The following is a 13,201-nucleotide window of genomic DNA, read 5'->3' as shown; positions in this document are numbered from 1 at the left end:
GGAGCACTGATTCGCGCACGTAGAGCGTCGAGGAGACGGAGAGCGTGATTGGCGTCGCTGAATATTCGGAGACGGTAGACTTGCCAAGTATTCTGCGATGGCGCGGGGTCGTTCGCCGTCCCTGGGCCGACGAGCATCTGGCCGAAATTCAGGTAGGCCCATCTGTCGGTACGTGCACTTTCGGTACAAGTGACCTGGCTCACAACAGTGGTAGCATAGTGGCCGATTGTCGGAAGTGCGCCACACGCTAGATTTACGCAAATTGGGTCGTGGATTCTCATAGTGTGGTGGGCCCGAGAAGTACTGCGGCTTCTGCAGGCAAGTCGGTCATTGGTTTTCATAGCGTGGCCCGCCCGAGAAGTGCTGTGGAGTCTGCAGGCTAGTCGGTCGGGAGAAATAGCTGGCTGCCGGTGCAGGAGTACGTACAGCTTCCGGATACGTTAGCAGAGGAGCTTCGATTGGAGGTGGCGCTAATGGTCGTACCAGCTGCCGCACCTCTTCATGGACGACGTCTGTCAGAGCAGCCACTTGAGGCTGTGAAGGCACTGCGTGAAGCTTTTGCAGCTCGTTGCGTACAATGCTACGGACTAGCTCAGCAAGGTCTCTCACGCTCGTGACATCGGGTGTTACCAAGGGTGCTGACAGACATGCAAGGTTGTCGGACCGCTCATACTGCGAAGACCGCTGTCTTAGCATTCGCTCCATTATCGTCGCTTCACGGAGGAATTCTGCCATGGTAGCTGGTGGGTTTCATACAAGTCCTGCAAACAGCTGCTCCTTGACACCCCGCATCAGAATGCGAACCTTTTTGTCTTCCGTCATTGCAAAATCCGCTCGACGGAACAGACGCGACATCTCCTCAACGAACATGGCCACGCTTTCATTGGGTCTTTGATTGCGAGAATTGAGGAGACGTTCGGCTTGTTCTTTCCGGTCAGCGCTATCATACGTGTTCCGCAGCTTAGTGCTAAACACCGGCCAGGTTGTCAAGGCGGCCTCGTGATTCTCGAACCAAATACGCGCCGAATCCTCCAGGTAGAAAGAGACATACGTTTCCGGTTCTCGTCCCACTCGTTGGCGACGGCGACTCGATCGTGTTGGTCCAGCCAGTCTTCAACGTCTTCGTAGGGCTCCCCACAGAAGGGCTTTGGCGTTCGAGAGGCTGGTAGCCATGGTGCTGGCGGAGTCGCGGTCTGTTCAGTCTGGCTTGCAGTTGTCGCATATGCCATGGTTCTGGAGCGTTCCGGAAGGGGGCTGAACTGGGGTGGTAGGCCTAGATGCCGCCGACTGCGTCGAAGGTTGGCTGTTTCTACTAAGGCGTCGATTTTAGGATCGAGATCTTCGTCGTGGTAACAGTGCATAGACTATTACCCAGCACCTCCACCAGTGTCACGCTACAAGGTAACTGTAACCTGCTGATAATGGCACACAAGGACGTCAAACTGATTCGAACAACGGCAGTATGACTATTGTTTTTCTCTGCACGTGCATCTTTGTCCTCTTCTGAACAGCGGCACATGCAAGCATGTCAGCATCTGTGGAAATAATAGTTTCAGAACTTGTACTAGTGGCAATATGATCCGCTGGTGCTTTACCGAGTCATCATCATTCACTTTGTGGATATGCGGAGATTGTTTTTCATCTACGCATGCAGGTTAATTTTTCCTAAATATCTAACCTATTTGAATTCTCAATCTTTTGTTCGCTAAATAAGTAGGCTTGGCTAAGACAGCAGAAAGAAACGTGATATTTTTATATCTGTATAAATATGGATGCAATTGACGTTATTGTTCTATTTCATTTAAACAAAGATATGTTGAAGCTGACGTCCACCGAACTCTTGTATCAGTACCGATGCAAGGCTGCTGACCCGAAAGTCTTGGTTTCGACCCCGGCCGCGGCCGTCACGTCTTCATGGAGGTGAAATGAAAAGGCCCATGTACTGCCTAATGTACACCAGATAAAAAAATTCTGAGCTCTACACTGCATTGTTCCTCATATTCATATCGTGGTTTGGGGACTTATTATTGGCGTCTTTTCAAGGAGTGCGAGGGCCACCATATACAACTGTAGTTTCATTGAGATCGTATAATATAAGGGCAGTACGTTTACATATCCGTTAAGGTTCGAGTTGAGTGAATAGTAAAGATTGCTTCCGGACAACCTATTCTAACTATGCACCTGCGCAGAAATAAAATATCTAAACCAACGTAATGTTCTGGTGTAGGTGTCATTCATATTAGCCGTAGCAGAGGTCGCCACTTTAAATGCAGAATCATTCGAAGAGAACATTTACTTTGGTGCACTACTCTAACTAATAAATGCTTACAGCGTACGCAAAAACGAAAAGGCACAGCTTGTACACTGACGCGAGGCCCTTGTGATTGTTCTAAAGCAGTGTGAACAATACAGACATAGTCTTAGACTCGCAGAACCAGTCATAGTGACTTTATAAAAAATAGGTGATAGTGAAGAAATTCTAATTTTTAAACCTCCGAACTAGTTCTAAAATAGTGTCGAGGAATCAGTGAAATGCCCGTGCTGCTGCTCCGCGCTTATGTCACTATCGTGGTAATTGGTAAGTACTTGCACAAATAATATTCTTTGATAGACGTTAATTGACATTTTATGCGCAATAGTCCGAAAGAATGATATAATGAAAATATTTTTCTTATCGCCTAAACAACGTAATGTTCAAAAATGGAAGCCTCAGAACGGCGCTACAATTTTCATCTTATCGCAACTTTATGCCCCGCGTTAAGCCAGCGAGAGGAAATTACAAAAAAGTCAATAACAAACAAACGCTAATGCCCAGTTGTTGTGCAGCCGGGAAAGTCCCCATGAAAACATACTAATGAGCGTGAAGTAACTCTCGTCGGCAAACTGCGGATTCCACATTAATTCAAGGCACACACAGACAATAAGCTTATCAAGGTGTTTGTGATGGATGACGTGGTCCAATTAACCGCTAAACTGTGACTCCCTCGACTCTATAGAGCGATTGTCGATTGTTCTTAGTTCGTTGGTTTTTTTGTTCTGTCATAACGCACAAACTTGAAAAGAGGTCGGCAGTAAACGCAGGCCTGGATACATCAATGGAAGTTGATTTTCTTAAGGTGCCATGCCGTGAAGCGAACGTGCTCCAGGACGAGTTTATTTCACTTCACCGAGTGTGCGATTAGAAAGCGCAAAGACAATAGGTAGAGCTTGTATCTAGGATACATCACGTACTATCACCCAAACATTATAATCAAGTCATTAATTGGACTATTTTAATATCCACTGCCACACCAAGCTGTCTCACAGCACTCTGCTTCAGTATTATTTATTTGTGGCAATTACAATCTAGAAAATGTTAATTTGTTTTCTTGGAATTTTCCAGTATCTTTAGCTAGACCAAAAATTTCGCACACTTTTTCTTGTGTGTTTTCTCTGCTTAATAAGAATGCGAAAAGCTGCACTTGAATCACGACATACAGTTTTCTGATTGTGCCAAATGGTGATTGCCATTTATAACACGAGTAGTACAGTACTGCTATGAGTTGACACACCGAACCAGTGTGCTATGTGACATTATTGAGAAAATATGTGCGCTTTCGTCTTATAAAGTATATGTGGTACAATGATGCACTCAGCTACTGTGGTCTAGAAGTGAAGTATTTAGTATCACTAATGCATAGCGATTGTATTGATCATTGATCGAAAGAAATACTTCGTACCAGGTATTCAAAGAATGACCTTCTTCGTGGACCTGTCCGGCGCATACCCATTCACAAGCAAGCAAGCCGACTCTAGCACAGAGGGTGTTACGGTTTACCCTCAAGTGTACGAAAGCAGACAGGAAAACTTGGAAAAAATGCTGGTTATTGACGGGTACTCTCTTAATCTAAAGAAAGCTTCCGTTCTTGCCGACACAGTCCTTCTGCTAGAAGTAACGGAAAATGGTATTGCCGAACAATACGTAAGTGCAAGCTATCTTTTGAAATATTTTAAAATCTGTTTGATTACGTATTGAGACGAGAGTCACGAAGCCACAGTGAGAGCCCTCGTGAATTGTTGAAAGGGTTTCGCCATAATACTAGCATAATAATAAAGGGACTTCGCAATCCAGCCGCCATGAAAGCAAACAAATGAAAAGAACAAAGAAAGATACGAAACAACAAAAGAACAAAATAAAAGTAGATTTGTGTAATATACACAAAGTCCTACGTCTTTCTTGTGGTGTAATGCGCTAACTCTTTATGGAAGAGTTTCGGTTTGTTAATGATCCCCCTACTCGAGCTTCACCTACATATCAATAATTTCGGGGATGTAGCGTAATTTTTTTTTCGTGGCCTCTTGTAACCTGTTTGATCAAAAGTAGGACACAAATAAACTAAGTTTAAAGTTTGCAGCTGTTCCTTTCCGGTCTTTCTGTGTCCTTGTATTCATTTGCGCACAATTGTTTACCTTGAAGCGTGCCTAAAAAGGTGTTGAACCAAACTCGAACCCAGACCAAAAACTGCAGGTGAGCTTCTGTTGTGCAGCTACGTTTAATCGCATTCTAAGCCACTGTTGCAAAGTGATCACTTTTAAAATGATTAGAATATCAGTGTTCGAGAACCTGGCTTTATGAAGATTACTCAGCTGCTCTCCCCTTCATACAGTTTTTTTCCTGTTCTGCGGCACGGGTTCATCATCCGCGGCTTCGTCCATGCATTCTAACTCATCCACCTATTCAAGCCAAAAGAGAGAAAAATATATTGATGCACAGAAGCACAGGTGTCCCGACATCCTAGCGGATTCTAAAGATACTGCGCACATACCATATGTGATGTGTGGTGCGCGTTCAAAGTGCGCGCCTTCGAAAAGTGCGCGTCACGGAAAAAAAAAACAAAAGGAGAAATACCAGAGTGCACGTGCGGTGCTGCTTAAACAAGAATGACGACGTTAAAGAGCGTCAAGCACGAGGATGCGTGGCGGGACGTGAAGTAAACAAAAGGTAAAACATCCAATGGGCAGCGAACACGGAGATTTCAAGGCCCAATGGCTTGACACCACGAAACAGTAGTATCTCCAATCGGGACGAGACAAGTGGGCCAGAGCGGCAGCAGAAGCCTGAGCAGAGGAGATGAAAGGGAGTTTGAAGAAGACGGGGCAAGCAGAAGGTCGTCACCGGACCGGGCGCTGAAGATGGGCCGTCGGGCGTCAGACCCGAGCCTGCAGGACTTCAACCGGCCGGGCTGCCGTCGTGTTCCCGCTCGAGAGGACCGTGGCCATCCGGTCCTGAACTCCTTCCTAGGACCTGCGGACTTTGGTTTCAACAGGCGAGCAACAGCCGTCGGGCTACGGGCCTGAGCTGTGCGCCCAGCTGCTTGACTAGGTCGACCCTAGTTCCCGGACGCGTCGCCACCAGCCTGCGTTCTCCCGTCTCCGACGTGTCCACGCTCCTCAAGCCGAAACCATCACGATTTGGTAGGGCTTTTCGACGTGTCGCCAGCAGCCAGCGTTCCCTCGTCCTCGTCCAGCCCACGCAGTGACGCAGGAGTCACGGCGTTCCGGTTTCTCATCACCGCCGAAAACCAACTTGTGGGTGAGACTGCACCGATACTCTTGCGCTACTCCCATCACTCAGCCCCTTTCGAACGTTAGGTTTAGTTACTGACTTTGAACGTTTTTGTTGGGTGTTTACAGATGTGTTTCGTCATGTCCAGTCAACTGTTTATTAAGTGTTTTGTTTTGTGAGGAATCTTTGCCTTTTTTCTTTTCAATTAAACTTTTTGTGTGTTTCTTGGAAACCGAACGGCTTTGTCCTTATTAACAAAACTCTCTGAGGCTCAGCCCGGGAGAAACAAATCAACAACAAGAACCCGCATCACAAATTGGCGTCCGCGACAGGACAAAGTCGTTTGTTTTTCCAGTAGATTTTTTGACGCGGTTAACACGATGACGAACACGTGGGAGTTAATTGAGTTGGCGGATAAAATGGGACTGACGGGAGCGGAGTTTAGAGTATGGTACGAGGAGCGGATGGAGAGGGAGCGTGAGCAACGGGCTGCAGAACGAAAGGCGGCGAAGGAAAAGCTTGAATTGGTGCTTAGAGCTAAGAAGGAGGAGCTAGAGCGCGTAACGCGTGAAAATAAAGTGTTGCTAGAGCGTCAGACACGCATACTGAAGCAGCAGCTCCAATTAGAGAGGGTGGACTTCGAGCGGCGACTCGAGCTTGCGATGGCGAAAAGGGGGCAGCTGGCGATGCAGAAGGTCGAGCAAGCGGTGAATGTTTGCTCCGATAGCAGCGTTTGCTGGAGGGAAGTCGATTCCTGCAAGGTTGGCCTCGAACCTCGCGACAGCCTTACTTCGGAGCGAGAAGCTCAGATAGAGGAAGGCAGAGAGGTGGACAGCCAAGAAGGCAGGAGTCATGAGGAGTTTGTTGAAGCGACGGAAAGCTTCTCTGGCTGGGAACATATTACTTCCGTTAGCTGCTTGGGGACCTCTGAGAGGCCAAGCACCTATGAAGAAGAGCGCCTGGATATGGGCGACCTAGAAGCTGTGGAAAATGTGGTGGAGCAAAGCTTCGATAGCAGGGAACAAAGAAGTTCCATTCAGAATGAGGTGTGTATCAGAACGTCTCAAAGGCCGAGCACATTTCGGGAAGGGGTAGGGCTACCTCTCAATAGCTCCATGGAAGGAGCGCTAGAACGTCACTGGGAAGATGGCAGCGAATGCCATGAAGGCTCTGATATAGTGGCCACTGATTGTTTTGTACCGACAGAGGTAGCAGCAGGCACCACGTCAATGGTCCTAGACCATACATATATCTCACTCAGAGAGAGAGGGGATTCTAGTTCACAGGATAGCGTAACTGCTATTTGTCCGAGAAAACACGATGGGAGTGCTGAAGCACTCTTCAAAATAAACAGTATCGAATCGGAGGTGGGCTCGATAGTAGGTATGGAGAATGCCAGACAGGGTCTTGAACCTGAGAACGTGATTGGTTTTGAACCTATAATTAAGTCCACTCAAGATGAGCTGTATAATGACCGAGCACAACGGCATCCCTTCTCAAGAATCCAGGAACCTCACACGCTTGTCGGAGCGTTTGGGCTTGCTGAGGGCACCCCGAGCTTGTGTTCATTAGATGGTGAATTAAAAGAAAGCATTTGTGTGAGAGATTGTGGCATTTGGACATTCGTGTCTCAGTGCGTTTCGTGTCGACGCCGACGGCTCGAGACCGCGCCCTGTTCCTCTGTGACCGGTAAGCGTTCATGTGGCCGGCGGGGGCGCAGACACGCGTTTCAGCGAAAGTGCATAAAAGCATGTTTGCCACAGTTACTTTCGAAACGTGCGAGAAGGGCAGTGCGTCTGGTTTGGGACGCGATAACCTGAGTGTAGGGTTAGAAAACCGGTAGCTCTTTCTGGACTTCGACTTTTAGATGCGGACACAAGTAGCTTTGTCCATAGTCGATTTTGTAGTAAAAAGGTTTATTCCGGGTTTCAGAACTTTTAAATGCAATTGGGTGAATCTAAAGTTTCAGTGTGGACATTTGGACGATGTAGCGAACTGTAGCCCGGTGATGTGTTGAACTGCGTGGTGCAAATATGTGGTTTAATTGTGACGTAGTGCAGAACGCGCACTCATCGGCAGTTTTTTTTTTCTAAAAAAAAACTTGAATAAAAGGGGGGCGTATGTGATGTGTGGTGCGCGTTCAAAGTGCGCGCCTTCGAAAAGTGCGCGTCACGGAAAAAAAAAACAAAAGGAGAAATACCAGAGTGCACGTGCGGTGCTGCTTAAACAAGAATGACGACGTTAAAGAGCGTCAAGCACGAGGATGCGTGGCGGGACGTGAAGTAAACAAAAGGTAAAACATCCAATGGGCAGCGAACACGGAGATTTCAAGGCCCAATGGCTTGACACCACGAAACAGTAGTATCTCCAATCGGGACGAGACAAGTGGGCCAGAGCGGCAGCAGAAGCCTGAGCAGAGGAGATGAAAGGGAGTTTGAAGAAGACGGGGCAAGCAGAAGGTCGTCACCGGACCGGGCGCTGAAGATGGGCCGTCGGGCGTCAGACCCGAGCCTGCAGGACTTCAACCGGCCGGGCTGCCGTCGTGTTCCCGCTCGAGAGGACCGTGGCCATCCGGTCCTGAACTCCTTCCTAGGACCTGCGGACTTTGGTTTCAACAGGCGAGCAACAGCCGTCGGGCTACGGGCCTGCTACAAAAGAAAATACTTCGCTGTTATGAAAATTACCAGGGTAGAATAGACCGTTTGCGCACTTCAGTGCTCTTTGATAAACATGAAATCTTAAAGGCAAACCAAATATATTATTTTAAACTGCTTCAAGAGGTACACAAAAATAAGTGGTATAAACAAAAAGAAAATGACCAACGTTATCCTGCAAGAAGAAACTTACAGCGTTTACCGAGAACCAGGACAAATTACGGAAAGCAAACACTGCATTACCAATCAACGCGAATAGTAAATGAATTCCAAAATGGCTTGCAGTTTGACGTCAGCCTAGGGACATTTAAAAAACAAGTTAAAGAAATTTTGATCAAAAAAGAAATAACTTATCATCACTAATCTATATTGTGTAAAAAGAGTAGGTAGAATGTTAATGTTAAGAAAGTAAGTAGTTCATTATGGTATACGATGCATCCATTTTATGTTCCTGCATCTGTATTATGCTAAGTGTATTATATGTTGCTTGTTTTTTTTTTTTTATTCCTGTATTTCTTTTGTTAGCGCTCATGTGGTACATGACATGTTAGTTTTTGTTGCTTGTTTGTATCTGCAAAAAAAAAAAAAAAAAAGTGCATCTGTGACGAACTACAGGTGCAGAGGCCTTTGTCAGGCGTATGAAACGCCTTTTGCTTCTGTATCCTTTTTCTTGCCTTTCAAGAAATAAAATAAATTACTACTACTACTACTACTACTACCACTGTACGAAAAGCAGCACCTGACGTTTCGATCCCTCAATACACTTGCCTTTACGCCTTGGTCAGGATGCTCTGTGGTATGGCGTTAAGGGTTACAGGAAGACAGTTGGTATCTATAAACGTGATTATTATAATGATATATTGTTCCGTTATTCGGTAATAATATTTAAGAAAGTTTCGGCTGTTAAGCTACCTTATGATGATTCGATACGTGCTCGGTGACCCAGACAAGTGTCGCCGGTGGAATAGCATGCGACATATACCCTGTGTCATTCACACTGGAAGAATGGTGAAACCTCCGTTGCTTTATAACAAAAGTTGTCGCGTTTAAAACGTTGCTGCCACAAAAGTTATAATATACATCCAGCAATGACTGAAGCTGACGTAGTTGGTACGACATATATGTAAAGCATCAAGCCTCCCCGCCCCCTTTTAAAGAACGCTATGTGCGCAGGAGTAGCACGAAGCTCCAGGTTTTTTTTAAAGGGAATGTACAGTCAACCAAAACCGCTTGCGGACCTCGTGCACCAATGCCAAACTACCTGTCCGGATGGATGGATGGATGGATGGATGGATGAATGGATGGATGGATGGATGGATGGATGGATGGATGGATGGATGGATGGATGGATGGATGGATGGATGGATGGATGGATGGATGGATGGATGGATGGATGTGGCTGTACCCTTTAAATTGGGCGGCAGCTAACGCCATCTAGTCGTAATACTTAGTGAACTAATCATTAGATTTATCTTTTTTTCCCTCTAAATAGTCAGGTTGAGCATTCGTACTTTGCAGTGAAGGGTTTATTTTCACTCGTGCCTTCACTTTAGCCAACAATCAGATAACCTCCTTCTAGATAAGTCTACCCGCTTAAAGTCTAATTTGCCCTCCCTGTCCCTAAACCCCAGTGCTTTGAAAAACTCTGTGCCGTCATCCTGAACTATAGGGTGAAGCCCTTTACAGAACATTATCAAGTGTTCAGCAGTTTCTTCTTCCTCTCCACACGCACTGCATACTGTGTCTACCCCTTCGTATTTGGCCCGATATGTATTAGTTCGCAACACTGCTGTCCTGGCCTCAAACAGTAGAGATCTACCACGAGTATTATCATAGATTCTTTCCCTGGCAATTTCCTGCTTAAAAGTTCAATAGATCTCTAGTGTGGACTTCTTAATCATGCCAATTCTCCACATGTCGGTCTCCATTTCCTTCATTTTCTTCTTAACCGATAGTTCTTTTTGGTTTGGCCACCTGCTGTTTTGTGAGTATTTGCCATTCAATTTCCTGGTTCGCTTCCTCCATTTTGTATCGACATTCTTCATGTACAAGTAGCTGAAAACCTTCCTAGCCCAACGCTCTTCCCCCATTTCTCTCAATCGCTTCTCAAATTTTATCTTGCTGCTAGCATCCCTGCCCTCAAATGATGTCCATCCCATATCACCTTGTACTCCCTGATTTGGTGTATTCCCGCGAGCTCCTAAAGCAAGCCTTATACCTATTCCACGTTGCTTAATATCTAATCTTGCTTGAGCTTCTGATCTCATGCACAAGACCGCATTGCCGAACGTAAGCCCAGGAACTATGACGCCTTTCCCTATTGCTCTCACAACATCATACCTATTGTAATTCCACAGTGCCCTATTTTTCATCAGTGCTGCATTCCTGTTACCTTTAGTCGTCACGCATATTTCGTGTTCCCTTGGGTACTCGGTCCCATTGCTTATCCATACGCCCAGATATTTGTATTTATCTGTTATCTCTAGCGTGACCTCCTCAATTCTAAGCTCACTACCTTCATTATTATTGAAAATCATAACTGCAGATTTTTCCTTACTGAATCTAAAATCTAACCTATCTCCCTCATTACCGAAGATGTCCATCAATCTCTGCAAATCCTCCTTGTTGTCAGCCAATAGCACTATATCATCTGCGTCCATTATTGTTGGTAGTGCCTGATCAGTGACTTTTCCTTGTTTGACTAAAGAGAGGTTGAATCCCAGTCAACTTCTCTCTAATTTGGCCTCTAATCCTTGTAGGTACATCATGAATAATAAGGGTGACAGGGGACACCCCTGCCTAAGCCCCCGTTTCACCTCTGCAGGCTTGGATACCTGTTTTTCTCACTTTATAACTACCATGTTACCTTTATAGATATTCTTTGAAATATTAGTGACTACATGTTCCACGCCTAGTGTGTCCAGTATTCCCCACAGTTCCTCTTGAACCACGCTATCGTACGCTCCCTTGATATCCAAAAATGCTAGCCACAGGGGTATGTGTTTCTTTTCTGCTATTTTGATGCACTGCGTCGCGTCAGTCAGAACAGATTGTCTTCCAACCTCCTTTGTTTCTGAAACCCATTCTGAAGTTCCCCCAGCACTCCATCATCCTCTATCCATGCCTGAAGTCTTCTCTTTATAATCTGCATCGCCAGCCTGTAGACCACTGATGTCACTGTTATAGGACGGCAGTTGTTTATCTCAGCTTTGTCCCCCTTTCCTTTAGAGATCATGCTCATCCTGCTACGTTTTCATCCATAGGGTACTTCACCATCAATTATTAGTTTGCTCACTGCCTCTCTCAAAGCATGCTTAGACTTCGGACCTAATGTCTTTATCAGCATAATTGGAATGCCATATGGGCCTGTTGATGTACTACTAGGAACCCTTTTCTCAGCCCTTTCCCAATCTCGTTGTGAAAATTGAGCCTTTGCACTACTTGATTCATCCTTGTCTATTGTGGTGCATAAAGCACTTTGTTAAAATTTTTCTGTCACCATTGTTCTTATATATTCAATAGCTTCGTCCCCTTCTAGCCTAGCACCTTGGGTGGTAGTTATAAACCTTTGCTCTAGGCTTGTCTCATTTCTTAGGGAGCTTAGATGGTTCCAAAATTTCGCAGCTGCCTTTCTATCTTTTTTATGTACTTCTGCCAGCCACTGAGCTCCCTTTCTTCTAATCTTTTCATTGATCAGAAGGGATGCATCCCTTCTACAGCTTAGAAAGTTTTCCCATTTTCTTTGAACATCATCTGTCGGTTCATCCCGCTGCTTAGCATGTCTGTGTTTCCTAGAGGCTTCCTGACGTTCTGCTATGGCTTTCTTAACTTCCTCATCCCACCAACTTTTGGGTTTGTGTCTTCTTTGCCAGGGTGAGTTGTCACGCGTCTTAGCAAGCTGTAGCTCAAACAGTCTAATTAGGTTCGTGTATGTCCACACTGTTTTATTATCCTCCGTGATTACTTTCTCAATTTGTTTAGTGGCTATTTCAATTAGCCTCTCTGTATAAAAATTTTCTTGTAGTTGCTCATCTTGTCTCCTTCCCACTTTCACTGCTCTTCCAAAACTTAGCTTGATAGGTTTGTGACCACCACAAACATATCACCCACCTGCGCACCATCTAGCGGTGCGACATCTAACGGCGCGCCATTTGTCCCACGTCCGCACCATCTAGCGGTGCACCATTTGTCCGCACCATCTAGCGGCGCGCCATCTACCGTTGACTGCAGGGCGAGGTCGGAAATGCGTCTTCTTGATATTCACTGGCCTTTCAATTTTCTGCTGCCGCGTAGAGCATTGTTAGATTGAAGTTTTCGCGCTAAGCGCTTTTCTGCAGTATGACCGTCAGAGTTCTCCTTTCATAGCAGGATAAAATCTAACTTGGCGTGCCTGAAACGGCATACCATTGTCGAGGTGTCACTTCGTAATAAAGAGTGCGACCGATAAACTGTATGCTCATAGTCTGTTCTCGAAGCAGAAGCACGTAGATGGAGATGCCAAAAAGCGCATCGCATTGGAAAGCGAAGAGTTAAAATTATTTGTACCCAGCCAGAAAAGAGACCGGCCCTGGATTAGGGAGAGATGCTTCTCGTGCTATCGACTACCGCTAACGTAGTGGAAATGTCGCGAAGAGGCGTTTGGCCTAGCACTCGCGCCGTCCGTAAACGTTTGTGTTCGATTGTATCCTATATTCATAACGCGTCCCCTCGTGAAGTATATATTCTTAAAATGCACACCCTTCAAGCTCTTCAGCGCTGATCAGAGATCTCAAGTAACTAGGGGGCTTGCGAATAATCTTCTGTGTGTGCTTGTGTAACCTTTTTGCCCAAGATACTTTTAGAAGGCGAGCAGGGGGGTCAGACCAACGAACATATAAACGTGAAATAAAAGTGTAATATAAATTTCACCTGTTTACACTGAGCCGTACCGCGGTTATAAGATTACTTTTCGGGTCACGCGCAGTTGTCAGCCACCACCACCGCTGCCGTCTGTAACAACATC

The 13,201-nt window shown here is 45.8% G+C and overlaps 1 protein-coding gene across 4 annotated transcripts in view; it reads left to right on the top strand.

The window, feature by feature from the left end:
• The first annotated feature begins 2,335 nt into the window (after positions 1-2,335).
• Positions 2,336-13,201, top strand: part of LOC119159987 (venom metalloproteinase antarease TserMP_A) — a 78,372-nt gene continuing 67,506 nt past the window's right edge. For all 4 annotated transcript variants that reach the window (XM_075890017.1, XM_075890016.1, XM_075890018.1 and 1 more), the window contains exons 1-2: positions 2,336-2,578; positions 3,723-3,961. In XM_075890017.1, the coding sequence (XP_075746132.1) occupies positions 2,533-2,578; positions 3,723-3,961 (285 nt within the window). In that variant the 5' untranslated portion in view covers positions 2,336-2,532. The remainder of the gene's footprint in view (positions 2,579-3,722; positions 3,962-13,201) is intronic.

Source organism: Rhipicephalus microplus, chromosome 3 (genome assembly GCF_043290135.1).
Source record: "Rhipicephalus microplus isolate Deutch F79 chromosome 3, USDA_Rmic, whole genome shotgun sequence".
Lineage (NCBI taxonomy): Eukaryota > Metazoa > Arthropoda > Arachnida > Ixodida > Ixodidae > Rhipicephalus > Rhipicephalus microplus.
Note: the sequence above shows the minus strand (reverse complement) of the source record. Positions and strands in the feature narration are given on the sequence as shown.